The sequence below is a fragment of the Neopsephotus bourkii genome, unplaced genomic scaffold, assembly GCF_033783945.1.
Source record: "Neopsephotus bourkii isolate Nb327-2 ecotype Australia unplaced genomic scaffold, CSIRO-AGI_Nbou_v1 NB_1655, whole genome shotgun sequence".
Classification (NCBI taxonomy): Eukaryota; Metazoa; Chordata; class Aves; order Psittaciformes; family Psittacidae; genus Neopsephotus; species Neopsephotus bourkii.
The window spans coordinates 8,356,234-8,383,980 of NW_026902129.1; the positions used below are offsets into that span (position 1 = coordinate 8,356,234).

The 27,747-nt window shown below is 47.9% G+C and overlaps 2 protein-coding genes across 7 annotated transcripts in view; both read left to right on the forward strand.

Moving 5' to 3' along the window:
- The window catches only part of TMEM108 (transmembrane protein 108), a 154,400-nt gene extending 152,696 nt beyond the window's left edge, over nt 1-1,704 (forward strand). For 5 of the 6 annotated variants that reach the window (XM_061375047.1, XM_061375051.1, XM_061375046.1 and 2 more), the window contains 2 exons: nt 576-730; nt 1,368-1,704. In XM_061375047.1, the coding sequence (XP_061231031.1) occupies nt 576-730; nt 1,368-1,490 (278 nt within the window). In that variant the 3' untranslated portion in view covers nt 1,491-1,704. The remainder of the gene's footprint in view (nt 1-575; nt 731-1,367) is intronic. The other variant, XM_061375049.1, reaches the window with a different exon arrangement.
- A 3,490-nt stretch (nt 1,705-5,194) lies between these two features.
- On the forward strand, nt 5,195-23,188 carry BFSP2 (beaded filament structural protein 2). The gene is made up of 6 exons (XM_061375006.1): nt 5,195-5,810; nt 14,463-14,545; nt 16,326-16,482; nt 18,689-18,850; nt 21,505-21,636; nt 22,955-23,188. The coding sequence occupies exons 1-6, from the start codon at nt 5,205-5,207 to the stop codon at nt 23,186-23,188; spliced, it is 1,374 nt and encodes a 457-aa protein (XP_061230990.1). The 5' UTR covers nt 5,195-5,204.
- The last annotated feature ends 4,559 nt before the right edge of the window (nt 23,189-27,747 follow it).

Below are 27,747 nucleotides of genomic sequence, written 5' to 3' on the forward strand. Positions count from 1 at the left end.
CCAAGTTACAAGTGGAAGGTGCCAGAGGCAGGGATCGGTGTCACTTTAGCGCAGAGGCTTTTGGTGTTGAAGACGTGCAGCTACCTGCATGTATTAATTTGGTGTCTGAGCCTAGGACACGTGTCTCAATGCCCATTTGCTAATGTGCTCATCACTGAAGCGTCTGAACACGCTAGAAGCAGAAGAGATGTGCACAGCAGCATCCTTCACGGTCCCTGGGGAGAGTCCTCTGTCCTACAGGGTCTATAAATCCCTGCTCAAGTATTGAAATACCATCAGCTACACCACCAAAGCTTTCCCTTAGCCAGGCAGCCACATCTTGGAGATTATAAACTCACATCAAAAAGGAAGCAAAACCTGATCTTTCTGCCAAACCCAAAGTCTCATCCACTTGACCCGGATTCTCACTTAATTGTGTGGGGTTTGGTAGGAGAGAGCTAGATCTGACCAAGAGTGAATCGTATGAACAAAGGTCACCAGCCTTCCCCTTAAGTAACGTAAAACCCAAATCCATGGTACTGATGAGTCCTTATTGAAAGGAAATAACCACTTTTTTGACATGTTTCTATTGACAGCAGTTCTGCTGACAGTCTGCTGCATGAGGAGGAAGAAAAAGACATCCAACCCGGAAAACAACCTGAGCTATTGGAACAATGCTATTACCATGGACTACTTCAACAGGCACGCTGTAGAGTTACCGAGAGAGATCCAGTCACTGGAGACTTCAGAGGTATGTACACGTTCAGGGAAACAGCTTTTTGGGAAGGACTCACCCCTACACATGTATGTCACCAAAACAGGGTTGCATCCTATTCCCAGCTGTTGCACATGTATTCCATAATGCTGTGTGGTCATGGGAGTTCATCACCTCTAGGTGACTTTGTTCCTGAGTTTCTCTTCCTTTTGAGCCTATGGCCAATGTCTGCCCCATACCACAACTGCTTAGGAGAGCTCTTTGGGCTGGCTTGTTACTGACAGTCAGTCCTTCTGCTCTGTGTGCTGTGCACGTCCCACACAGCATCAGGTAAGGGGGGTAGTGGGACTTTAAACAAAAAACACCAACCAACCCAACCACAACCCAAAAACAAAAACACAAAAAACACACCACACCACAAACACCAACAACACAACCAAAAACACCCCCCAAAAATGGGTGAGTTCAGTGTGAGGTGTCCCTGCCCATGGCAGGGGGGTTGGAACTGGATGATCTTAAGATCCTTTCCAACCCTAACCAGTCTGTGCTTCTCTGGTTCTCTGATAAAAACATCATCCCATTCCCCATATGTGCTGTACAGGGCAGTGCAGCGCCCCGTGTGCTCACAGCGGAGCTGCGAGGTGCTCAACCTGCTGCTGTGTCTTTGTCCTAGGACCACCTCTCCGAGCCGCGCTCCCCTGCCAACGGCGACTATCGTGACAGCGGGATGGTCCTTGTGAACCCCTTCTGCCAAGAGACACTATTTGTAGGACACGAGCAAGTCTCTGAAATATGAGCCCCCAGCTCCCCCGTACTGCAGTTCCATCTCGACTGGCCCCAGATTATAAATACATATATATATTATAAATATAGCCTTTGTGTAACCCTGGATTACAAGAAACGTTTTCAGCTTTTCTTTTCTCCCTCAGAATTGTCAGCCCCTTTTTTATAAGTGTGGTAAAACTTTACAGAACTGTGGCTTTATAAAATAAAGGTATTTCTAAGCAAAAGACCTCTCAGGTGGACTGGTTTCTTCACTGTCATTTACAACCTGCTGCTCAATATACTTGGTGTGGAGGAGGATTGGGTAAGGCTGGTTTTGTGCTGGGCACAGCATCCTGCATCCTACATGACATCCCTCAGCCTGGCCATGAGCATTCCTGCTCAGCAGCCGTCCCTTCTCCTGCTGTAAAATGAGACTCTGGTCACTCCTTTCCTTTAGGAACACAAGCAGACAGGACAAGCTCCATTGCCAGAAGAAGTCCATACAGCTTGAGTGCCAGTCTTGTATCCTTTGTGTGACTCCAGTACTGCCTGAGCACTGACTGGGATAAGCCCTTCAGAATCCTCTTTCCAGTAGGAACCAGCCAGGGTCAGTAGACGGGGAGCAGGAGAGCTGGACTGAAGTGGGATGACAAGCAAAACCACTGCACCCATAGGATCCAGAGCCAGGCAAGACATGGGCAAACCTGTTGGGGTTGTCATGCTGCCTCACGAGTTTTTTACGTTACCTTTCATACTCGAATCAGGAGAGCCAAGGTCCAGATTGAGCTCCAGAGCAATGAGCATGGACAGGAATTACCTTTTCTCCTGCACAGATGCCCTGTGTTGGACTCAGCTGCTTCACTTGGCCTGGTGTGTGCAGTTCTGGTGTCCGCAGCATAAGAAGGACATGGAGCTGTTGGAGCAAGTCCAGAGGAGCCCACGAGGATGCCCAGGGGCTGGAGCACCTCCTGTATGGAGACAGGGTGAGAACATTGGCTGAGAAAACTGAAACAGGGGAAGTTCAGGTTAGATCTAAGGCAGAAGCTCTTCCCTGTGAGGGTGCTGAGGCGCTGGCACAGGGTGCCCAGAGGAGCTGTGGCTGCCCCATCCCTGGCAGTGTTCAAGGCCAGGTTGGACACAGGGGCTTGGAGCAACCTGGTCTGGTGTGAGGTGCCCCTGCCCATGGCAGGGGGTTGGAACTGGATGAGCTTAAGGTCCTTTCCAACCCAAACCAGTCTAGGATTCTCTGAAGGGAAGTTTTGAGGTCAGGGTCAGTGTAGCATCATTAACCAAGCACCTTGTCCAAGGGGAGTCACAGCTGGTACCAGACAGGGGAACTACAGCACATCTGGTCCAGCTGTTCCCACCTGCCAACAGTGTCCCAGTGGCTGCAGTTACTCAGAGCAACCTGGCAACTTCACTACATGATGGCTGTGATCACACCAAGACGTGGCTCACCCTGGGACCAACGGGGGCAGAGAGCCTTTGTCACCCTCCCTGCTCCCTGTCCCACATGTGCACTTCACTGTGCCAGGGCAGACATCTGAATGGGGGGCACAGGCTGCCTAAAACGAGAACACTGTAACACTGTAGGGGCCCTCCTAGATAATGTGATTTTCTGCTCACATCAGGGTAACCCACTGCTTCCCTACGAGGTGACCAGGACAGGCAGGAAGACGTGGCTGTGTATGGACATGGATGGGAACTTTGGGAATGTATCTTTTCACTGTGAAGTTAATGCAGTGTGATATCTGTGAGCCTCGGGATCAAATACCAGATGGCCTCCTGGAACTCACAGGTTGATTAAGAGAGTAAAACCTTCCCCAGAGTCTTGCTGAGAGCAAAAACAACCCCCTGAGGACCATCACCTCTGTTTCAGCAAGGAGGTGGGGAGAAAGAACAAGGTTAGAGAGGATTAAATTCAGTTTTTTGTTTAGGAGTCCTTAGGTTTAGATGTGTTTGCTGTGCACTGGGATGCTTTTGCAAGGCAGATGCTTCATTTTTATTTGACACAAGCAAATACACTGAAGATGATGTGTGAGAAACACTGGAGGATTCCTCTCATTTAGCCAGCCCAGCCTGCTTGGTCTAACTGCAGAATGCCTAGAGGCTAGCCAGAGATCCTCACCAAGCTGCGAGATGCTGCGTTATTCCCAAGCATCACACAAATGGGAAGCAGGGACCCAACTTCAGGCTGTCTCTCAGTTCTCAGGCTCAAAAAGCAAGTCAAACAAGCCCCGGGCACCAGCGCGGCGAGCCAGGATTAGGGTCCCACGGAAAGCAGGGATTTCTGATTACATTCCGTCTCGCCAAAGCCTCGCCGCCACCCCTGTCCAAACCCACCCCGCATTAGGGCAATGTCCAACATCAGCACATTGCAGGAATGCTTGCAACGATGTGCCCACGGGAATCCTACACTGGAACAAGTCTGGCGTCCCAGCCGGGAAGCAGCCCTGGGTGTAGGTAGAAAAAGCCGTATCTAACACTGTGCAGTGAAGGATCCCGCTGTACCACGAACACATCCTGCTTGTGTACTTAGAAACTGCCCGCTTGGTTGCTGCTCACTAAAGAGCAATGACTTCAAAAGATGAGCAGGGGAAAACTGCCCCATCTCCTGCAATAAGTCTCAGGGATTGTTCTGCCCTTTTCTTTCAGTTCACAGTTGCCTTACTTGATGCCACGTTCTGCAGGGAAAGTGAAATGGGCCCTTGTTGAACAGACCAAGTGCAGCTGGTAATGTGAGATTAAACTGAGATGGTGCTTGTCCCTAGTTAACATCTGCTGGGTTTGGGGCAATGTGCCTTGATCAGGTGCTCTGCTCTCATGAGACCCCACTTGCAGCACTGTGTGCAGCTCTGGTGCCCTCAACATCAGAAGGACATGGAGCTGTTGGAGCAAGTCCAGAGGAGGCCACGAGGATGCTCAGGGGCTGCAGCACCTCCTGTATAGAGACAGGCTGAGAACACTGGGGCTGTTCAGCCTGGAGAAGAGAAGCTGTGTGGAGACCTCAGAGCAGCTTCCAGTGTCTGAAGGGGGCTACAAGGATGCTGGAGAGGGACTCTTCATCAGGGACTGTAGCGATAGGACAAGGGGTGATGGGTTCAAACTGAAACAGGGGAAGTTCTGGTTGGATAAAAGGCAGAAGCTCTTCCCTGTGAGGGTGCTGAGGCACTGGCACAGGGTGCCCAGAGAAGCTGTGGCTGCCCCATCCCTGGCAGTGTTCAAGGCCAGGCTGGACACAGGGGCTTGGAGCAACCTGGTCTGGTGTGAGGTGTCCCTGCCCATGGCAGGGGGTTGGAACTGGGTGAGCTTTAAGGTCCCTTCCAACCCAAACCAGTCTGGGATTCTGTGAAGCCAAAGCACAGAGAAATCCAGAAGCTGCAGCAGGACCGAGGGGGCATTTGAGGCTCTGCAGCAGCAAAAGGCTGCTTGGCTCTGCTCGGCTGTGGCCCTGCCGGCTCCTCAGCAGTTTGGGTTTTACCAGCTTCAGGTAACATCTTGCTGCAGGAGCCACAGGTGTGAGCGGCCAATGCACGTGTAACGTGCGTGGGGATACCTGTGGGTGCAAGGGCAGGACATCACCGGGATGTCGGCGTAGAAAACACCGCTGGTATTTCAACACGTGCGTTGCGCGGAATGCTGTCCCTGTAAACACCATTGTGCTTTTCATGGGCCACATTTGCAGCAGCAGCAGCAGGGAGATTTCCCCTGCAATGGGATTGCTGACCCAGCGCCCGCACGCACAATGTGTCGGCTGCTCCTGCCCAGCACAAAGCCCTCGTTCCAGAAAGCCGTCGCACAAAGCCGAAGCCCCCCGGCGAGCCCCCGACGTGCTGGGCTCGGCACATCCCTGCCGCCAGTGCAGGCCGAGCTGCGGCGCGGGCCAGGCCGGAGCAGCACCATGCCCTTGCCGAGGCGCCGGTCATCCTTCCTGGGCCAGCAGCCCTCTGCCTCCGAGGGCTCGGGGCCGCCCGGCCGCCGGCTGAGCATCGGCGGTGCAGGGAGCCTGTCCAGACCCCCCGGTGTCTACGTGGGCACCGTCCCCACGGGCGGCGTGAGCAGCTTGGGCACCCGCGTGTCCCGCAGAGCCTTGGGCATCAGCAGCGTGTTCCTGCAGGGGCTGCGCAGCTCCTCGGCCGCCGTGCCCTTGGCTGCGGGGCTGGAGAAGGGCCGGGGTCTCTCGTACGAGAGCCTGAACAGCTGCTTGGTGGAGTACATCGAGAAGGTGCGAGCGCTCGAGCAGGTGAACCAGGAGCTGGAGGAGCACATCAGAGTGTACCTGGATAAGAAAGCGGCCAGCGTGGGCAGCTGGGGAGCGCTGCGGGAGAACTGGGAGGCCATTTACCATCAGGTGAGCCGGGGTAGGGGGGAGAGCTCCATCCCTGAGCGCAAGGGTTGGCTGGTGCTGGTGATGATATCAAGGGGTTTGAATCCATCTTCATGGCAGTTATCATTTTGCGGTGTGCTATGGAAGGTGCCTATTGAGCAGGAGAATTGCCTTAGGCAATACATGGGGGCAACTGAAATGCGGCCCAAGGTGCTGATCCAAATGGGGGGAAAAGGGTGTTTCTTGTCATTTGCTTGGCTGGAGTTATGACACTGAGCATCAAAGTGATTAAGAGAAGACTGCTAGGGCTGGATCAGTTTATCCCTCACAATGATATCATGGCAAGCACATTGGGTTGGGTTTATTTATCAGGAACTCAGATTTTTACTTTATTCCCTCATTTGCTTCATCACCTTTCCAAAAGGTCTATTTATTTTAAAACCAATAGTTGCTTAATAATAATGGCTACCAGTGCGTGGCTCCTTTCCTTCCCTTCAGCACCACTCCACCATTCCTTACTCCATTACATCATTCCTTACTCCATTACATCATTCCTTACTCCATTACACCACTCCACTATTCCTTACTCCATTACATCATTCCTTACTCCATCACACCACTCCACCATTCCTTACTCCATTACATCATTCCTTACTCCATTACACCACTCCACCATTCCTTACTCCATTACATCATTCCTTACTCCATTACATCATTCCTTACTCCATTACACCACTCCACTATTCCTTACTCCATTACATCATTCCTTACTCCATCACACCACTCCACCATTCCTTACTCCATTACATCATTCCTTACTCCATTACACCACTCCACCATTCCTTACTCCATTACATCATTCCTTACTCCATTACACCACTCCTTACTCCCACCTTCTCCATACGGCACAGGCTGTGGGTGCTCTGGGAAAGTGCTTATTGCAGGGATGCCAACTGGTCTTCACATTGACCTTGTGGACAAAACCCAGTCCCTTTTCCTGACCAGTAGGACTTGCGAGTTGAGGTCCTTGCTTGCAGCAAACACAGGGCTCTATCCGCTGAGTTCTCGGTGCACTTTGTGAGTCCCAGCTTCCCAACTCCCAGCCAGGGCTGGAATCCTGAGTCTTGACAGCTCTTCCCAGCAGGCACAGGAAACACCATCTTCAGATGGTCCCCAGCAAGCATAAAGGACTGAAGTTCCCCAGGACGAACACGTGTTTTACCTTGGGCTGTCCAGAGTTTCAGCCTGGTGCAGGAAGAAGGGAGCATTTTGATGGTGTGCTCCGGTTTTAGGGCAGGTCTTCACCCAGAACACTACAAATGGCATCCGAACCCTGAACGCAGTGGGATAAGTGTTATATACAAAGATCATGTCAACATGTGCTTCCAAAAACACCCCCTCAAACCTACCATCTCCCAGGGGTAGATGGAGACTGATGCGAGATGGGGGGTTAATGCTTTGCAACCATCCCATGTGTTCCTGATGAGTGTCCCATTCTGCAGTTGTAGGCTCACTTGTAAAACCTACCGGGGCTTATGGTTAGGACCAAAGAAGTAGGAATGTAGGTGCTTTAGGAAGGACCGCTTGATTCTTCTCGCTATGAAAGCCTAGCATTATAGAGCTGATGAACCTACTCATGTAATGAGTTTTTTCAGCCAAACTGCTTTCCTTTTAACCTTTCTTTATAGTGTCATCCTGCTGCCTTGCCTCTGCCTCTTGTATGAGTAAATAAGAGCAGCTCCTGATGAAATTGAGCTCAGATAGTAGGGTTTTCCTATGTAAAACCAGCACAGTAAAGCTGTGTAGTAATAGCATTTGCATGTGTCATAGAAAATAAAAGACTAGCTTAATCCATATCTATTTAACCATTTAAATACATTAGAAAATGCATAAAGTTTTCTGAATTACATCACTTTACTATGAGGGTGCTGAGATGCTGGCACAGGGTGCCCAGAGAAGCTGTGGCTGCCCCATCCCTGGCAGTGCTCAAGTCCAGGTTGGACATGGGCTTGGAGCAAGCTGCTCTAGTGGAAGGTGTCCCTGCCCATGGCAGGGGATTGGGACTGGATAATGTTAAGGTCCTTTCCAACCCAAACCAGTCTGGGATTCCCAGGGAGCCCCATCTGTTCAGCTGAGAAGGATGCCCAGCAACTACAGCCCCATTGGTGCCGTTTGTGTGGAGCATCTGTGAGAGTTTTGGGGTGGAAGGAGCAGCCACCAGGTTTAGCCCAAATACACGACAGGAACTGGTTTTGAACAAGAATCAGCACAGAAACACAGCTGGGCAGGTGGGGCATCCAGACAGGAGCCCTTTCCTCCTGCCATGCTGATGAGACAATGATACAGCACACAGGGCTCTCCTGGTCCCTAAATTAGACATGTGACAGCCCCATCTCCACAGTGGGATAGAAGAAACCCCAGCGGTCCTGGGCTCCTGTTTCCCCCCCACCTTTCCAGGGGTGTGTTTTGGCATCCCAAATGTCAGGGGGTTTTCCTCCCAGCGATAACTGGGTGCCAGCACTGAACACAGAGCTAGGGGGGACTGTGGCAATGGGAAGAGAAGGCTCAGGGGGGACCTGATGGCTCCCTACAAGTGCCTGACAGGAGGTTGGAGTGAGGTGGGGTCGGTCTCTGCTCCCAAGGAACAAGGGACAGGACAAGAGGAAACGGCCTCAAGCTGCACCAGGGCAGGTTTAGATGGAGCTGAGGAACAATTCCTTCCCCAGAGGGTGCTCAGGCATTGGAACAGGCTGCCCAGGGCAGGGCTGCAGTCACCGTCCCTGCAAGTGTCCACACAGAGTGGAGATGAGGCCTCAGTGCCATGGGTTAGTGGTGGACTTGAAGTGCTGGGAACGGTTGGACTGGGTGAGCTTGAAGGGCTTTTCCAGCCTGGTTGATTCCATGATTCTAAGTGACCTGGACAGTTCGAGTGGAGGGACCCTCAGAGGAAACCCCACTCATGTTGCACTGCGATTGTCAGGGCTGTTACTGCAGCAGGGGAACACAGGAGCTGAATGATGGGAAGCCGTTACCCAGCTCACAGCATCAGTGCTCTGCTGGGCAGCTGGTTTTTAGCAGAGCGGGGTACACACACTAACTGGGACAGGCAGAAAATGGGAAGAGTTTTGCAGGAAACAAGGCAAATGAGGTATCCCTGTGGAGAGGAATTCATGTGAAAGAAATTCAAATCCATCTCATTTGTCCCTGGGCATCCTCCTTTTCTCCAGGCTTCATCCCAGTGTTCTTGTGGAAAACCCCATCTCTGATCGAATGTGTATTTTGGGCAGAATAGGAGGTTGGTTGTAATGGCAATTCCTTCCCCCAGAGCAGGGCAGCACCTGGGAAAGGCAGGTGCTTGAAATACTCTCAGCAAGTGTATAGAGAGGAAAAGCTCAGCCTCTGTGACCATTCCATTACACACAGATTTATGCTGTCTATGAGCTGGCATGTGGCATGGTTCAGGTCACAGGAGAAGGAATCGATGTCCTGGACCAATTTGATCAGTGCTGTGACTGCTGTGCATGGTTGGGAGCACTTGAAAAACCATCCCCATGGTTTTTCTATAGAGATACTTCTATGTGCACCTGACCTTACTGTCAGCATTTACTCAATGTTAATATTAAGCCTGGGGAATATACAGGACTGACAGGCTGAGGACTCACATGCAGTGATTTAGTTGTCAGTGATTTATTTTGGGGGCCAGGAGAGCGGCTGGGTATTACCGGTAACACGGTCCAACACAACACAGTGCATGAGTAGTGTATGGAAACATGTGGAATGGCACAACAAACTCTCACCAAATGACATGGAGCTTGATCAGCCACCATACAGAGGATGGCAATAAATGCTTTGAACGAGGCCTTGGGTGATATGGTTTAGTGTGAGGTGTCCCTGCCCATGGCAGGGGGGTTGGAACTGGATGATCTTAAGGTCCTTTCCAACCCTAACTATTCTATGATTCTATGATATCGTCTCAGGCACCTCCAAGAGCACAACCTTGGACTCCCTTTACAAACAGATGTGAGGAGGAGGGCTGAGGTTTTCTCCTTTGCTTAGGCAACATTCCAGGTTTTACAGTGTTTCTTTAGAAGGTGCCTCCTGCTTTAAGAACCAGGCATTCTTTGATGCAGTCCTGTTTACTTATAAAGTATTTGATGTACACATGAAGTTGTGTTTTCCTGGATGCAGCAGGAATCAGCAAAGAACCCATCAATCTTCCCAGCCACTCCAGGTATTACCTTTACCAAGGTGGTGTTACAAATGCCACTCTTACTACCTTTGAATCGTAGAACCACAGAATCAACCAGGTTGGAAAAGCCCTTTCAGCTCACCCAGTCCCCATCGCTGCCAAAGCCATCATTAACCCATGGCACTGAGGGCCTCATCTACACCATTTGTGCACATGGAGTTTTCCTCCTTCAGGCCCTGAGAAGGGGTTCAACATGGAAAGCATGACTGGTAGTGTTCCGTGCTTCCTGCTTGGCACCTGAGCAGCAGGCACTGGGTTGCATGCTTTTGGCCTGATTTAAGCATGAATTAAAGTGTGTTGGAGGCGATGGGTTGGTAACAGATTCCTTCTGTGTGTGGAAGGAAAGACCAGACTGGCGTCTTCTGATCTTTCTCCACAGACACATCATTTGCTTTAACTGAACTTAAAAGCCAGATGATTCTCCACTACATGAGATTCATTATCACAGGTCCAACCCGAGGCCACGAATATGGTTGCATTCAGAAAGGATTTAGGCAAAACTAGTCAGAGCTACAATAAAGCATAGCTAAGGTCTTGAAAGGCACAGTAAACCTTGCAATGCCAAACTGGGTCCCATTAAAGGTTGCCAGTCACCAGGGATAAGTTCTCCCCATAAGTGTCTGTTTCACATCAGACTTCGATATGAAGCCTGGAGTCTGCACGCTCCCTTGTTGCCAGTTGTAACCCTTTAAATGGGCCTGGATGTTGATGCAGATTTTGATGAAGTTTTTTTCTTCTAAAAATCAGAATTGCATTTTCATGTCCATAAAATCCCAGTGAAATCAAAGGAAATCGTTGCTGCTTTCTAGTTAAGATGCTTTATACCACGAATACTCAGTGTTAGTTCAAGAGCCAAAAAAACCATGTTCAAAAGGTGTATGCGCATCACAGCTCTGAGTGTTGAACGCAATGTGTGACTTAGGGGAGCCATTGTTAGTAATGATATTTGTATTTTTATAACACTTCCCATTTTGGCTGTTCAATGCCACAGGAGCATCGGTGACTAAAGCCTCCTGTAAGTCCTGTGAGGCAGGACAGTGCTGCCTTCTGCTTTACGAGCAGAGAATCATGGAATCATGGAATCAACTGGGCTGGAAAACAGCTTCAAGCTCTTCTCCAGACTGAACCCCCCAGGTCCCTCAGCCGTTCCCCATCACACTTGTGCTCCAGGCCCTGCACCAGCTCCGTTGCCCTTCTCTGGCCCCGCTCCAGCCCCTCAACGTCTCTCTTGCAGTGAGGGGCCCAGAACTGAACACAGGATTCGAGATGCAAGAGAAGGCAATGTCTAAGTGCTTGCAGCATTACAAGCCCTCTCATTCCCAGTGGACTCAAGAAACATGTTTCCTAAACCTCTGCACTATAGTATGTGTGTCAGCAAAACGCTGCGTGTTTGCCTCCTGCTGTTGATGGAGTCAAATCAACCCAAAGGGCCACTAGATGGGAGTCTCACATCCCTTCTCCTGAAGCCTGGGAAAGGGCTTCCACAGCTTGCTCAAAGCAGGGTTTCCCAGGATACCTGGTTTCTGCATAGACGCTACCATGTCCTATTTACCCTGCAAGTTCACTGCTGCACTTACAGCATACTCAGCTGATATCCAGGAGGGTTAAAAGGCTAAAGCCTGCTGGCTCCCCACACAGCCCTCGTTTTAAGCCTTCCAAACATTAGGCTTTGTTATGCTGTTTATACAGTTCAGGTCCATGTGCAGCTTTGGAAAGCCCTGGTCTTCCTCCCTGAGTATTTGGCATTAGCTGCCAGCCTATGGCAGGGGAGTCAGGTAGTGACCGAGTCCTCAGGAACATGGTACCAGGGTTGCACTGTGGGGCAGGTAAGAAGTCACCTCAAAGGCCTCAATAAACCCACAGGATTTCTACTGAAAAGCACTTTAAAAAAGCACTTTATATAGGGGCAGGAACCCAGGCAGCAGCACATCACCAGCTATTCCCTGCTTCTGCTCTCATTGCGGCCCAAAAGCCATCTTACACTGGATTCATCCTCTAAATGTGGCCACTAACATGCCTTTGAGTGGCACCGTGCAGCTCACAGCATGTAGTGTTACCTTTGCTCGTGGGATGTTCCAAATTCCCTCAAAGCCATTCATTCTCATCAGACTTTTAAGTCAGGTTTGGGCTCACTGATGGGTTTGTGCTGACAGGGCAGGGCAAATCACAGGGCAGCTCCCTGATTTGGATCAGGAAAAGGAAATCAAATGTCCTGTGATGATCCACACCGGTGTGAGTTGACAGGAATACAAGATACCGTACATAGGGAAAAGGAAAAGGAAAAGAAGGAAGAAAACAGTTCAACCATTGAGTCTGGGTCGAAGAACTGCCTCTAGCTCCATACTGCTGCCATCTAAAAACTGAATGTATTCCCTCCATCCTTCAGGAGATGCTCAGACCTCCTGGTGTACTGGGACCCGAGGATGGCAAAGCAGCACGTCCCCAGTGCTGCAGGAGGACAAAGAGGGTGCTGGGGTGTCAAGCAGTGCTGGCAAAGTGGGGCTGCAGAAGAGCAGGGAGAAGGAAATAAGGGGTTGAATAAGGTTGAATAAGGGGTGAAGAAGTGCTGGTCTGTGTGCCAGCAAGCACATGAAAGTCTCCTGTACCTGTGTGCTGCCCAGCAGGGCTGGCTGGTGTGCCCTGAGATGCTCCTTCCCCATACCTGTGCCTTTTGTAACATCTCTGCCTCCTGCTCTCCCTCATTCTCCCATGCTGAAACCCATTTCTGCCCAGCAGCAGTGTTCTCAGGCTCCTCTCCTCTGTCTAGATGCTATTTGCATGCAGCGTGTTGGAACTGCATGTCTCTGATGGCCTATCCCTCTACCCTATGGGTTGGAATTGGCCAAGATATGCCACAGGAAAGGAAAACTGGCCGCCAGTGCAAGGGTATGAGATCTGTTTCCTTTGGAAGCCAAGCAGGAATGGAGCTCCAGCCCCAGGCTTCCAGCCCCAGCTACCTTCCCTCTTTGTTCCTAACAGTAGGTGAGAAGCAAGCAAACCACTTCTTTTAACTCTTTAGAGGATGCAGAGTGCTTTCAACGTCATGATCCATTATTCACTTCCTAATGTGCGGAATAGCTCATTCCTACAGATCTCTCCTTGTCAGATGCCTTCATAGATTTCATATTTGCTTGTCCCAGCATTTGTAAGACATTTGGATCCTTTTTGGTGAGGATGAATACTCATTACCATGTAGAAATGCTTCAGCCTTGCATGTTCACCTTCACCCCATCACCGAGCAGCAGGCTGAAGGGCAGGTAGGACCATACTAAGGCAATGATCCCACTTGTGGTACTTCAGATAACTTGCCTGGACGCAGCCTTGATGTCTCCACACGACACGGCCTGTTTCACCTCAGGGCAGCAGAACGCTTCGAGGGATTTGTGTTCTCATTTGGTTGCAGACTCAGTTATCTAAGGAAAGATTTCTGCTTCAAGAACTCTCCCTTTAAATCCCACTTTAAAAGCTGCTTTTATTCATGGGGCGGTTTAGATTCAGCTGCAAGTCTCTATGGGTATGTCCTGAAAAAGACCAAAGAGATGCTCAGTTTAGCTCCTTCAGAGCGACATCATGGACCGTGGGAAGGCTGTAGTCCCCAGATAGCTATTTGCAGGGGTGAACGCTCTGATACTGAATTCCACATGGTTTGGGTCACTTCCATAGCTCAGTGCACATGTGGTCTTTTGAACCCTTTTATCATGTTATATATCCTTCTTGACCCACAGCAAGCTGTTAAGTCACAAGCCTTTCAGCTTTGCTTACCCCTCAAGCCTCTCCTGGGCATCAAAGATCCACCCCATAGCCATAGCAATGATAGCACAGTCTTATTTGCTCAAGCTTTCCAAAGCATTCCCATTCAGTGTAATAACGTCGCAAGACTGCCTGCTTCTCAGGTCTCATACGTATCGCAGGAGCTTACAGGATCCCAGCAGAGAAGGAAAACGATGCTCTGGGAGCTGAGGACGGCTCGCAGGCAGAATGAGCACCAAGTATTCCTTGGCTCACTGAAGAGGACAACCCCGCAGAGGCCTGCTGATATGGGAAGTAGCATAGGAACTGCATAAGTGCTGCTTAAACTGTACCGTGAAAGTATAAGTGGGACTTAAATGATGGCCGTACCTCTCACGCTGTAATGAATTTTTCCCCTTGCGACCAGCTGATGATCAGAATAAATGTGTTTCCACAAGATGAATGCTTGGGGGGGAGTGAGTTTGGTGACAAATTACAGCCTCTTTGCAGAGCATTTGTGCCTTTATAGGTACAAATGTAATTGATTGCGTTATCTGGAATGAGTCACTTGAACAGCCCTCGGCTAGAGGCTTATTTTCACACTCAAAGCTATCCATCTGCTTAAGACACATGTACAATGCACGTAGTTAGGTGCTGAAGCTCCTCATTGCTTGAGCTCTGTTGTCTCCTTCTTCTAGGTGGGCGAAGCAGTCCTTGAAAATGCTCGTCTTATGCTGCACACTGAGAACATTCAAGCCTGTGCTGAGGATTTTAAAGACAGGTAAAGCTGTGGTGGCACCAACTGGCCACTTCCTTTGAAACTTTACCTTGGCAAACCCCTACTGTGTGATGGAGCAATGCTTAGTGAGTAGAATGGGCTCATTCTTTTGACTGTTCATAGAATCCCAGACTGGTTTGGGTTGGAAAGGACCTTAAGAGCACCAGTTCCAACCCCCTGCCATGGGCAGGGATGTCTGACACTAGACCATGTCACCCAAGGCTCTGTCCAACCTGGCCTTGGACACTGACAGGGATGGGGCATTCACCACCTGGCTTGGGAGGGGGGTTGTAGGAGCAAAATGATTCTGATGCTAACATTATTTGGGACTGTTTTGAAGACTTAAAGGAACATAAATGTGCACTACAACATTACGCAAGCTATTCTTTGGCATACAGACGTTGGTCTCTTACTGAGAGGTCAGTATTCCTTCACATTTGGGGTGACATTTAATAAAGGCAAAATTCCCATGTGCTTTTTAGTTGTGAGTTTCAGTCCCACATACATGGTTTGGGAAGTAACGACCATTCTGCTGCAGCAGCTGACAAGCAAAAACCACACCACTACAAATGTGTGCGTGGAAGCGTTAGACAAGAAAACTAATGGGCTGCACTGGTTTTCCTCATCTCTACTGAGAGAAAGGAATAGCAAAAGATCTTAAATACTGGCAAACTACTTGTTTGATGTCTTTTTTGTTCTCAGAGTCGTACATGAGTGCATGCAGCTCTTTAGATTTGACTCAGGAGACGTGATCCTTCCAGCTTTTGCTCAGGATGGACTCATTCATTTTCAAATAGACTTTTGCAACATCTGACACACAAACTGTGTTTCAGGCTCATTGGGTTTTATTTCCTATGATTTTTATCATCCCTTTTAATCTTCTGTCTCTCCCTGGTATTATTTTATTTAATCATATCAAAAAGTGCATTAATCCTGTTCTGAGGCTTGCCTTTCATTTCAGAAAGGTACCGCTCTGCGATACTCATTTGATGGCTTCATGCCCTACACTTGCGGTGTAGGCACGCAGTCTCCATCACAAAACCAATGTCAAATCAACCCACTGCATAGGAAAAGCTCCTGATTCTCACCAAAGAGATCCTCACATCTTCAGTGGAAAGCCTGAAACGAAAGGGCAGAAACAAGAGCGATGCAGCAAGCAGTGCTGTAGAATAGCAACTGCCTGACACAACCTTTTCCTACCACTGCAACCATGGTTTAGAAATGAGCCGTTTGCTTTAACAGCAACTCTAGTTGGCAAACCAATCACTCAAATTCCCTCTTGCTTTAGATACTACTACACCTTCAGGATTGGCTGGGGCCCTGGAATATAGACCAGACTTCCATCAGCGTGTCTGTAGTAACAGTAATGCATTTGACGTGCACGTGTTTTCTTTAACCATAGCTCTGAATAGTCTTCATGTCGATGAAGGAGCAGTTGTTCTCATTTTACAGCCAAGCAAATGGTGAACGAGCCACCCATAGTCATACTGTACATAAATACCATATGCCTCTCCGTGCTTGCTCAGGACTCCTATTGGGCTGTAACCACGGCAGCGCAGAGCACAAACGTGGCCTGTTTTATTACACTCTGAGTTAATGAAAGGGTCCTTTGGCAGTTAAATTCAAGCACAGTGAGACAAGGTGAGAGCAAAGTATATCTTCCGTGCCTCTGTCTGGGACACAAGGTAATTAGCCCAAATGGTGTCATTGAAAAGAAAGCAGGTTTTTCTTGCTGAACTCTGCTGGATTAAGGTTTGGGGGGTGTTTTTTGTGTTCTCTGCAGGTATGAAAATGAGCAGCCATTCAGAAAGGCAGTGGAAGATGAAATTAATTCGCTATATAAAGTGATTGACGATGCTAATTTAACTAAAATGGATCTGGAGAGTCAGATAGAGACCATGAAAGAAGAACTAACTTTGCTGTCAAAGACTCATGAAGAAGTAAGTCCAGACTCGGGACACTGCAAAGCCAATGTGTGCCTGTTTCATCTGGTTGGTATCATACATCTAGTGCAAACCAAGCACTAAAAAGCTCTGCCTGTCATGTCTGGGGCTGGGGATTCTTCTGAAACCCGCTCTTATTTCTCTCTCTCTGTTAACTTCAAGCACTAACCTCTAAATTGCTTGCATTTAAGTCTTAAGTCTTTCCTGGCTGATAAACATGACATGGAAGAGGTGTCACTTCTTGCTAGACACCACGTGGTGGTCACAGGGTTGCACCTATGTGGACATCTCAACAGAGAGGTCTGATCCTCAGCCAGAGATGTGAAGAGTGTGCAGGGAACAAGCTCTGGTCCTGCTGCATTAACACTGAACATCATACCCAGGTTCTGAACGTACCCTGCTTGGCTCAGCTAGCTGCTCGGTTCCCACAGCAGAATCTCTCCTGTGCAACACACCCCAGAAGCAAGCCAGGGGGACAGGCAGCTGGAAGGGAAGCCCATTATTACCCAGTTTTGCAATGCCTTCCCACTTACTCATTACATTCACCAGCACTATTTGCATGAAGGTGGGTTATTGCCTTTAGCAGGGGTTTCAGGATCAGATCCACATCAGCATCTTTACTGATGGGGGTTTGGATATGGAGCTACTACTAATCCCACAAGCAATGGTGCTGATGCTTCAGAAGTAAAAGGGAGCTTGAATTGAGGTGGTTCATGGAAGCAAGGCACCATCCTACCTTACCTTTCTTCCAGGTTATTTCTCCAATCACAAGATTTCAGCATCCCTGGCAGGTATATGCGGACTTGGCTTGCTGAGATAAGGTTGCTTCATCCCCTCCCTGCTTTCACAAGTCTAATCCCAAGGCTGGCATTCTGCAGAAAATAACCCATGGCTCCATCACTGCTGCACAGCATGAGAAGGATGGAAATCATTTTAGATAAGAGGGAAAACAAAACATTGATACAAATACACAGGATCCCCTTTCAGACTGTGTTCCTGAAACCAGAAAAGCTGGCACTGAGGCTGTTCTCTGCCCATATATATGGCATAACAAGGACACCACCTTCCCAGCAGTTTCTCTTGCTGCACATTTAGCCAGTGAGGAGCCCTTGCAGGGTAGAATGATGTTCATTCCCTTACCCATTTGGAGTGTCTGAGCAACCTCAGCACAGACCTGGTTTTCCCATGGCAGCAGCACCAGGCGAAGCTGCTCAAGAGAAGGCAAAGAATAAAGGCTGGAAGCAACTATTGCGATTACTCCAGCTGAGCTGTGGCACAATGAAGTCCCAAGGACTTTCCTGAAGTAATTCCAACTTTGCATTCCTCCAACCTGTGTCAAGCTCTTGTGAACACGGAGTGAGCACATTTGAAGGCTTTCATTCTTAAAGATTCATAATTCATGTAATTCCCATCCATTTTCCCCCAGTGTTGTCACTGTTAGAGGCCATTGCTTACAAATACAGCTCACACCAATAGAATATATAAACAGATTGATGTAAAAGGCTTGTGGTAGTACCAGAGAGTTCAGATACATGTGCAAACCTCATTTATTCTTGTGTTCCTGAACACAAGGGACAGCTGATGGGCTACCTTTAAGTTCTAAACACAGCAATTCTCTACTGCTTACACAGTTTTGGAGCACTTATAAGTAAAGAAGAAACAGAATGCTGCCATGGAGAAGGAGAGTGCTCTTCATCTAACATTCACATGCATGAAAGCACACAGGTGGCTCACACAAGATGCTTTCCACAGCTTGTGTCTGCCAATAGACGCCTGTCTATGTTGATGCATGGTGCAGCAGAGAGGGAAAAGCAGGGTTTGGTTTGCTGTAAGCAAGCTCCTTGACCCAATGTCCACACTGCAGCCTTCTGGCAGTGCGCTTGTGCTGGGTTTGGGCCCCAGGTTTGCAGTGCAGTCTCCAGCTCTGACTGCTGGAGAAACTTGCCATGGTGAGGGCTGCAGCCTCCTTCACCAAAGGGGAAACCACTTCCAGCACCCCAGAGCTGAAGTAAGGCTCCCCATGCAGAAGGAAGGCAAATCCATATCTGACAAAGAAACCCCCCAGTGCACTAGATCATTAATGTAGAGATGCCTTTTGGGGCCAAACGTAATGATTCCCTTTGTTGGCACCAAACAAGCTCTTCCTCAAGCCTCTCTGAAGTCAATCGTTCCGTTCACCTTCTGTCTGTCATTTTCATTCAAGGATGTGAAGGTGTTATACAAGCAGCTAGCGGGATCTCAGCTGGAAGAACTGGATGTTCCCTTGGGAAGTGGCCTGGATGACATCCTGGAAAAAATCAGGATCCACTGGGAGAGAGACATTGAAAAGAATCGTGCTGAGACAGGAGCCCTGCTTCGTACCAAGGTAAGCACAGCAGCACCACAGGCTGTGAAGCAAACACCAACCTGATACCCTGCAGGAACTGTGTGGGTTGGGTGTTTGGTTTCTCCTTGAAACAAAAATGGTTTTATGTTGGTCCAAGTCCATGGGAAAACACACACGGAGTGTGTGGCTCTCTTGGGAGGCAGAGGTAAGCAGCGGTGGGAATGACCCTGCTGATAACACAGGGATCTGTGGGAGGCTTCAGGGGCTCTGAAATGTTGGCTGAGGAAAACAGACTCATAGAACCATAGAATTTGGGTTAGAAGGGACCTTTAAAGCTCACCCAGTCTGACCCCCTGCAAAGAGCAGGAACATCTTCAAGTGGTGGCTCAGAACTTAATCAGTTGATACCTTCTGTGCAGGATAAGCCCCAGTTGTTACCCTCCTCACTAGGGCTGCTCCTCTGCTGAATGCTTTGGAGGGGTCTATAAATCAAAAAGTAATACATAATTCTCTCCACTAATTACACAGCCTCCTCATGGATTCCTCCTTACTCTTGTTTCCTTTGGCAGCAGTGGGAAAGCTGGATACTGACTCAGAAATGGAAAGTGATGAGAAGAGTAATGTTCATAGATGACCATCAGGGAATGATGCTGTTAGGAGCCATCTCATTCTGCAGTGGCTCTTACAGCACAGCATGGCACAGCAAACAGTAACTACAGCTGTGCTATAGGTAATATTTATATGTAACACATAGTAAAAACACCCCCCCGCCTTGTTCCATGGTACAAAGGGGGGGAAGCGAAGGCAAACAGCAAGGAGATTCTGCACAATGCCTGGCTCAGAACAGTACAGATGGGCTTGAAATCCACACATCCCCAGGAAACTCAAGCACCAACCTGACTGATAAAGATTTAGGAGGATAATTTCATCCTCTCCCTTCATTAATCCAGTTGTTTGTGGGCACCACACTTTGGTATGGCCTTTGCTTTGTGGAGCCTCTCAGGAATAGGAAGAGCAGAGCAGAACCCATAAACTGAAAAGGGAAGAGGGCACAAGGACCACGTCTGAACTTCTCTATAGAAGGAGCCCCAAAGCTGAGGTTCCTCTACAGAAGAAACCCAAAAGTGAGGGTCCAGCAGCACCCTCCACTTGGCCTCTTGGTGTAACTCAGCTGGTAATCTGTAAGGAGGTTAGGGAACCCCTGTGTGTACCAAAAGCTTTAGAGCTCATTCACTGTGTGCTTACTTGCTGTGTAATCCTCGGTATTTAGGGCCCATCTACTCCACCTGCCTGTTGTATCATTCCTATCACTAAAGTCAGGTAGCTGTGACTGCTTAGGGTATCTCGTGGAGGAGATCCAACATCACCTGTGGTAAGGGCAAGTTGGATTTATAGGTAGCATTTGGGCCACCAGCAGGGTAAATGTGAATGAGAGATACCGGGCTTCAGGTAATGGGTGTAGGTTATATGTATAGGAGCAAAAGCACCCTTCTTGCCCTTTAAAAAGAGGTATTATAGTCCTCCTACCATAATAACATGCAGGCTACACTCTCAATGCAACTTAAGAGACACAAATGACTGCAGAGTGGCAGGTCCAGGGATCACTAGGCTGGGATCATCAGGACTAGTGAGGTGAGATTAGGTCTCTGTGAAGGACAACTGGTGTTTGCATTGAAATTCACCCTCTGCAATACAGCTTCATAAGGCCTGAATTCTGCCTGAGATTTACCTTGTACTTAAATGACCTTCTGCACCTGAGATGATTTCGTTCACAGTGACCAAGGTGTGGGGTTCCCATGATGGTACCAAACCCACCCCCTATAAAAACTAGTTCTGATGCACCGTCCCAGACTTACTTTTAAATCCCTTATTTGAGAAGAAAATGCATGATCAGAAAAGCAGGACAGGGTCAAGATGAACTTTCTGAGTGGAACAGAGCTATTCTGCATAGTTTAACATCAGCCAGAAGAAATGTAGGTTTTGACTGAAGAATTGCCTTTGTCAGAGAGCCCAGAGCTCTGGACTGAAAACCTTGATCTCAGCCCTCATTAAAAGCTATAGACATTTTCGGTTTACTAAGGTACATTTTCCTTCACCTCATTTCAAGGACCCTGACCTAAACACGTATAAAAGCCCATAAGAAACAAGGGTATGAAATGACATACGAATATCTTAATTCAACTTATCCTTCTGCCTTGTGTGAGATGACTTGCTCTCTGACTCACCGAATCCTAAGTGGGAAATCAAGTCGTGAATACCTCTGAAATCCAACAGACTAAGTGAAATCACTTTGCTTCTTAAAAAAAAATAGCATAATTATATTGTATTCTATATTCTATATATAATATATAGCATAATTATATTAATTATAGCTACAAAATGGAGAATTACAGTAACTTTATCTTTTTATAAGTCATTTTAAGTGTACTAGTATGACTGCTGAGCAGCTTGTGTTGTCAGAGCTTATATCCACTCAAAGGTATAAGCCATTTTACAGTAAATGCATAGAAAAGATGGCAATTTTGACACTAAGAAGTATCCCTAATTGTTCAACTGAGGGCTTTAAAATAGAAGAACAAGATGTAAAGTCAGAATTGCCATAAACTGTGTAAATATTAGCTGTCACTTTGGTACATAAGGAAACTAACCCATCATTTGAGTAGGTTATGATGACAGTGGCAATCCTTTACCAGCAACAGGCCGAAGCGACCGCGGCCGTGCGAACCCAGGAGGAGGAGCTGGTGGAGGGCCTCAGGACCGAGTTCCATGAAACTGCCTGCAAAATACAGAGCTTGCAAGCAGAAACGGAATCCTTGAGGACCTTGGTAAGTCGTGCTGGGTGTATTGTGTGCAAATTCAACATGCCTTCTGAGGAAAACATTCCCAACTTGGGATAGAGACCTAAGAATAAATCCTGTTTTCCAATGGATGCTGTTTCCAGAGATGCCAGACCTCTCTGGGTTCTTCTTGATTGACGTGGTGCACTAAGTGTACCACGTTTGACAACCAAACCCCAAATGTCTTCATACTCAATAAGAATTGCTGGGTGGGTAGCACTTGACAATGTAAAGAATACCTGCACCATGTAACCAAAGTAGTTCAACCTTTGTAACAGTAATAGACATTTTGCAAAGTATCCAAAGGAAGGAATTCTCAAAGTATTCCATCCCCACTTAATCATATTCAATGGAGATACTGGCCAAACCTGAATAAAAATCCCTATGAGGCATATGTGACCTACTTGGAGGAATCTAATGGGTCAGGGCTCTAGAAGGTAGGGGGGCCAATAGAGGTGGTTAATATTCAAGCATCACTTCCTCCTTACCCCTTGGAGTAAGAAATGAAGCAAAGCAGGCAGGAGCCCTGCAGGGATGAACAAGGAGCTTCTGGCAAAACTCAAATAGAAGAAGGAAGTTCATGGAATGTGAAAAAAGAGACAGGCCACTTGTGAGGTATATAGGAATGTTGTCAGAGTATGCAGGGATGCGATGAGGACAGTTAAGGTCCATTTGGAATGACATCTGGCAAGGGATGTCAAGGACAACAAGAAGGGTTTCTTCAAGTCTATCAGTAGCAAATGGGAGACTAGGGAAAAGACGGGCCTGCTGCTGAGTGAGGTGGGGGGCCTGGTGATGAAGGATACAGAGAAGGTGGTGTTACTGAATGCCTTCTTTGCTTTAGCCTTTACTGCCAAGGCCAGCCCTGAGGAATCCCAGATCCTCAGGAATCTCAGAAAGCAGGGCCTCTTTAGCCTGGAGGAGAGTTCGAGAGGTGATCTTATCAATGCATACAAATATCTTCAGGGCAGCTGTCACCCTTTTCAGTGGTGCCCAGTAATGGGATAAGGGGCAATGGGCATGAAGTGAAATAGAGGAAGTTCCATCTGACTATGAGGAAGAGCTCCTTTCTTTTGGGGGTGTCAGAGCCCTGAGCAGGCTGCCCAGGGGGGTTATGGAGTCTCCCTTTCTGGATATATCCCAAACCTGCCTGGGCACATTCCTGTGTGACCTGCTCCTGGTGGCCTTGCCTTGGCAGGGGGTTGGAATGGGTGATCTAGAGAGTTCCCTTCCAATGCCACCCATTCTGTGTGACTCTGTGATATGAAACCTGACCGTTTTAATGTCTGCTGTCCTGCCCTTACAGAAGAGAGGTCTGGAGAACTCTTTATATGACGCCAAGCACTGGCACGACATCGAGCTGCAGAACCTAGGCTCTGTCATTTCCAAGCTGGAGGCAGAGATGGGGGAAATCAAAATGGAAACGGAGCAGCAGCAGCGGGATCGTGAAAACCTGCTGAGCAGCAAACAACAGCTGGAGAAAGACATTGCTGCATATCACTGCCTTCTGGATGGAGAACACAGCAGGTACCGGTCCTAAAAAGCAAGTGTGCCACAAGGATGGAGAACACATGCTCCCTGGGAAGGGGTTGTGAGGTTGCTGGGAGCAGGAGGAATAGGAGGGCTCTTGTGTTTCATAAGGCTGGGTGGTAGATGGTGAGGTTTGGAAAAGCTGCCCAAGGGGAAGAATACGCCAACCCTAGTCATGCAGAGATTCCTGATGTACTGGGGAGATAGTGGTTTCCAGCACTGGCATGGGAGGATGAGGTTTAGCGATACTCCAGCAGATCCATGAGTTTCATTCACTTCCCTCAACATTTGAGAGGTGAGATTGAAAAGCTACTACAGCACCTGGGGGCTACATTAGCTGTAAAGCAGCTCTTGTTTCTTGCCTTGGGTACATGATGCCTGCCCTTCTCCTACTATTATACAATCCTAATACTAAAGTTCTAAGCACACCAGTGCCCCTCAAAGTCAGAGCACAGGACCTGGCACTCTGACTGTACCTTTTGTTCAGACCCTTTTGGCATTTGCCCTCTGGGGATAACCTATAAAAGCCTTTACAGTGGGTGGGTTGCTGGGTTTTGGGCTTTTTTAAGAACCTCAATCACCATTAGGCATGGAACCTCTGAGAATCTGATACAGAGATTTTGACTTGTTCTGCTCAGGTCAGGGAGATTATTTGTTGTAAGAAGATCCCACTGAGGTTGATGGGATTTCAGCAGCTGAGCTGAAGACAGTTCTTAGTTCAGCAATTTTCCTCCTTGTAGTAGTGACCGGTTTATTTCTATCTTCTCTATTTTACTTTCAGCTGATTTATGAAAGCCCCAGCCCACAGAAGACCATTGCCATGCAAGCAAAAGGTGTCACTGCCCATTCTGTTCATGGAAGCTAAAAACCCCAAAAGCAGCCTGCTCTATTCAGTTTGACTCAACAATCGAAGTAGGTTGTAGCTTGAACAACTTTATTAGACCCTCCTCATGTAATTGCTTTGCTTACAGATTCCAATTTACTCATGTTGTTAAAATTATAATAAACATCAAGAAGATCAGGGGGTTGTTTGACTTTTATTTCCTCCTTTCAGTATTTGTCATGATAAGATTAAGAACATGGGCCCTCCACTTCCCAGCAAGTAAACGCTTTCTTGCTTGGCTCTTTCTTGCTATCAGCATCCCTTAAGGCAGGTTGGCCAAACTCCCTTTGAACAGGCTCCCAAGTAGCATGAACATGTGGGTGACCATAGGTAGTTTCTCTTATTTTGATGGTATCATGATGAAGATTTGCCCTCTTACCCTTCTATTTTAAACACTGATATCCTCATGGTGTTGCATGTGCCGTATGATCATATAAAGTGCCAAGATGGACCTGTCCTTTCAGAGATCCTAACAAACTTTGGCCCCTATCACACAAAATGTCAGAATCCCAGCCTGGTTTGGGTTGGAGGGGATCTTAAAGCTCATCCAGTTCCAACCCCCTGCCACAGGCAGATATGCCTCACACTAGACCAGGTTGCTCCAAGCCCCATCTAACCTGGCCTTGAACACTGTGAGGTTATATCTAACATATTCTGAACTTCCCCTGTTTCAGTTTGAACCCATCACCCCTTGTCCTATCACTACAGTCCCTGATGAAGAGTCCCTCTCCAGCGTCCTTGTAGCCCCTTCAGACACTGGAAGCTGCTCTGAGGTCTCCACGCAGCTTCTCTTCTCCAGGCTGAACCTGGAGAATGTTCTCAATCTCAGTCTCCAATGTTCTCAGCCTGTCTCCATACAGGAGCTGCTCCAGCCCCTGAGCATCCTCATGGCCTCCTCTGGACTTGCTCCAACAGCTCCATGTCTTCCTTATGTTGAGGACACCAGAGCTGCACACAGTGCTGCAAGTGGGGTCTCACGAGAGCAGAGTAGGGAGCAGGATCACCTCTTCCACCTGCTGCTCACGCTCCTCTTGATGCAGCCCAGTATAAGGCTAGTTGCATCTGCAGCTACGCAGATGGCTGCCTTTCTTGTTCCAGGTTGCTGCATGGGAAGCTAAACATACATATGTTTGTGGGATTAGGACTTTACAATATTAACAGTTACACAGGCTGACAACATAGTTCATTATGTGGACTCAAATACTAGCGAGAAATGGTATGTATTAGAGAACATAATGCCACACAGCATGTATGAGAGGTGGTCTGTAGAGGTTTTGATCTTCCATTGGAACAGTAGCTAACATAGCTATTTAGTTTTTAATCACTGATGAAGTCAAATACACTCCAAATGCACTATACTTGACCCATCAGTGAGTAACAGGAATCAGCATGCAAGGGTTGTCTTGCCTTGCCCATTTCCCACACATGGAAAATCCTTCCTGATATGATTACTTGACACACAATTCCTTAATCTCTGCAAGAAAGGCCATTTGGCATGTACCACCTGCAAGATTGTGATGAAAAAATCCCCCAGTTCACTGGAATAAGAGATTACCTAAGAACCACAAAAAAAAGAAAGGTTGATGATGGCAGATTCCCCTTTATTCCCTCACAGTATGCATGCAATGATAACTACTTACACATCAGTACAGAAGTTACCAAGCTGAGACTCCATCAATAGTGATGATGAGAGAAAACAGACACAAAAGGTGGTACAAAAGATGAGATGACACAGACCCTTGGGTTGTTCACTGGGTGCTATCTAGGGATAGTCACTTCTGGACACCAGTGAAACATAACCTCCCCTTCCTTCTTGACACATAGGAGAGAGCAGTTTCTGTATGATTTGAGAAAGAAGAGGGAATTTACACATTATGTGTGTATTTCTTCATAGCACTCCCCCCAGTAGGTTTTCAGGTTTTGTGTCTCATGTGCGCTGAAATTACAGACAGCAGCTTCTATAAGTAATCAAATCTATAGCATAAAACCATACAATCTGGAGTCAGATCTCTTTGCTATTTTCTAGTGATGCTGTAGGTACGAAAACCACTGCTGGCTATCCCACTGAGCAGCTGTTCTTTATAAATGTCACCAACAGGGATAAACCTGGTGAAATTATGAGTCCACAACCACACTGGGATATGATAAGAAGGATTTGAGTTTCTTACCTGCCATTCCGAGTGCTTGTTCCAAAAAAACTTGGATGGTAGGTTCACACGATCCAGCATATTTCATTAAAATTCAATTAGTTTCCTACCAAGATGTTTATTCAGTGGAATGAAAATAGTTTATTGCAAAATCATCAAGGTACTCCAGGGAAGTGGCTGGAAAAGGAGAGAGCACCTAAGCAGAAATGATGAATTTCCAACAGCTTTTCTCTCTATCCCGAGCAAGGACCAAAAGCAACTGAAAAGATTCTTTTGTGATTAGTTATCAGAAGTCAAACGTAACATATCTGGCCTTCTGAAAACAAGGTGCTTTCATGGGAAGTGCTAAAGCTCATGTGAAGAAATCTATACCTTCACACAGGTTGATGCTAGCTACCTACACAGCCCCTCCAGCATGTCTTGCCAGCCTGAATGCTAGCTAAGCGTTAACAGTTCTCACTGTGTGAGATGGGAAACTGAGGACATGAGAGACTAGAGGCTTTCACAACTATTTGTCAGTGCTGAGGTTCATAAACTGATTTACCTTTATCCTCTAGTCTAGCAGCTGCTGTATTAAATGCACATGAACGTTTCCAACCGGTTTTCCTAAGAAAACCAAAAACAGGAACCAGATTTGATTAGCTCCTACTGCAGTAACTATCACACCTATACTCCCATGGAGGGATTTGTGGTGTTTGCTGTTATGAACTCAAGATGCTGGAGATAATACAACCTAACAGCCAGCTGCTGCATAAAGGACATTTATGCCCCCCTCACTCGCTGTGTTCCCATCACACTGTCCTGTGTTTGCACCAACACCCAATATCTCAGGAGACAGTTCAGGAAGCAAACCCAGCAAAAATCAGCCCTGCAAAATGCAGGCCAAATCCTGCCACTCAGCTCCCTGAACCGGGCCGACACAGGGTCAGGCATGCACCAGTACAGGGCTGGACTGGGGAGAGAGCCTAGTCAGGGCTGTGAAGCACAGTCAATCCCTGGTGCTAACTAGTCACTCAGTTGGATTTACTGTACTGTCAAACCATCTGTGTACTTTATTCTCCTCTTCACCCAGGCACAGCTGCTTCTGTGCCACAGCTGGAACAGACACTGCTGCACCCTCAGGGGAAGCAGGGGGTACTAGCCCAATGCTAGCTCATGCTTCATTTCACATTTCACACTGAGTGAGCAGCATCCCAGCCAGGAACTGGTACTCTAGCCTACCAGCCTAGTGTTTTCAGTTCAGCATAAGCAATAGCATACTGGTTCTATGCCTGCAAATCTATTTTTAAGGTGACTTCGAGCTGGCATTGTGTATAACTTAATACTTCAACAAAACACCACACGCTGCTTCTACCACTGCCTGCTTTCAGATGGCATCTACTAGTGGAGAAACAGGCATAGCAACACTTCTCCCTTCTGAAACACAGTGAACCCACAGCATCCCAAAGCTGACTGGAAGGTTAAGCTCCTCAGAAGAACCAGGGCTCACGCTGCGGCAAGGGCCTACCAGAACACTTCTGCAGGCTGCTCAGTGCCTAA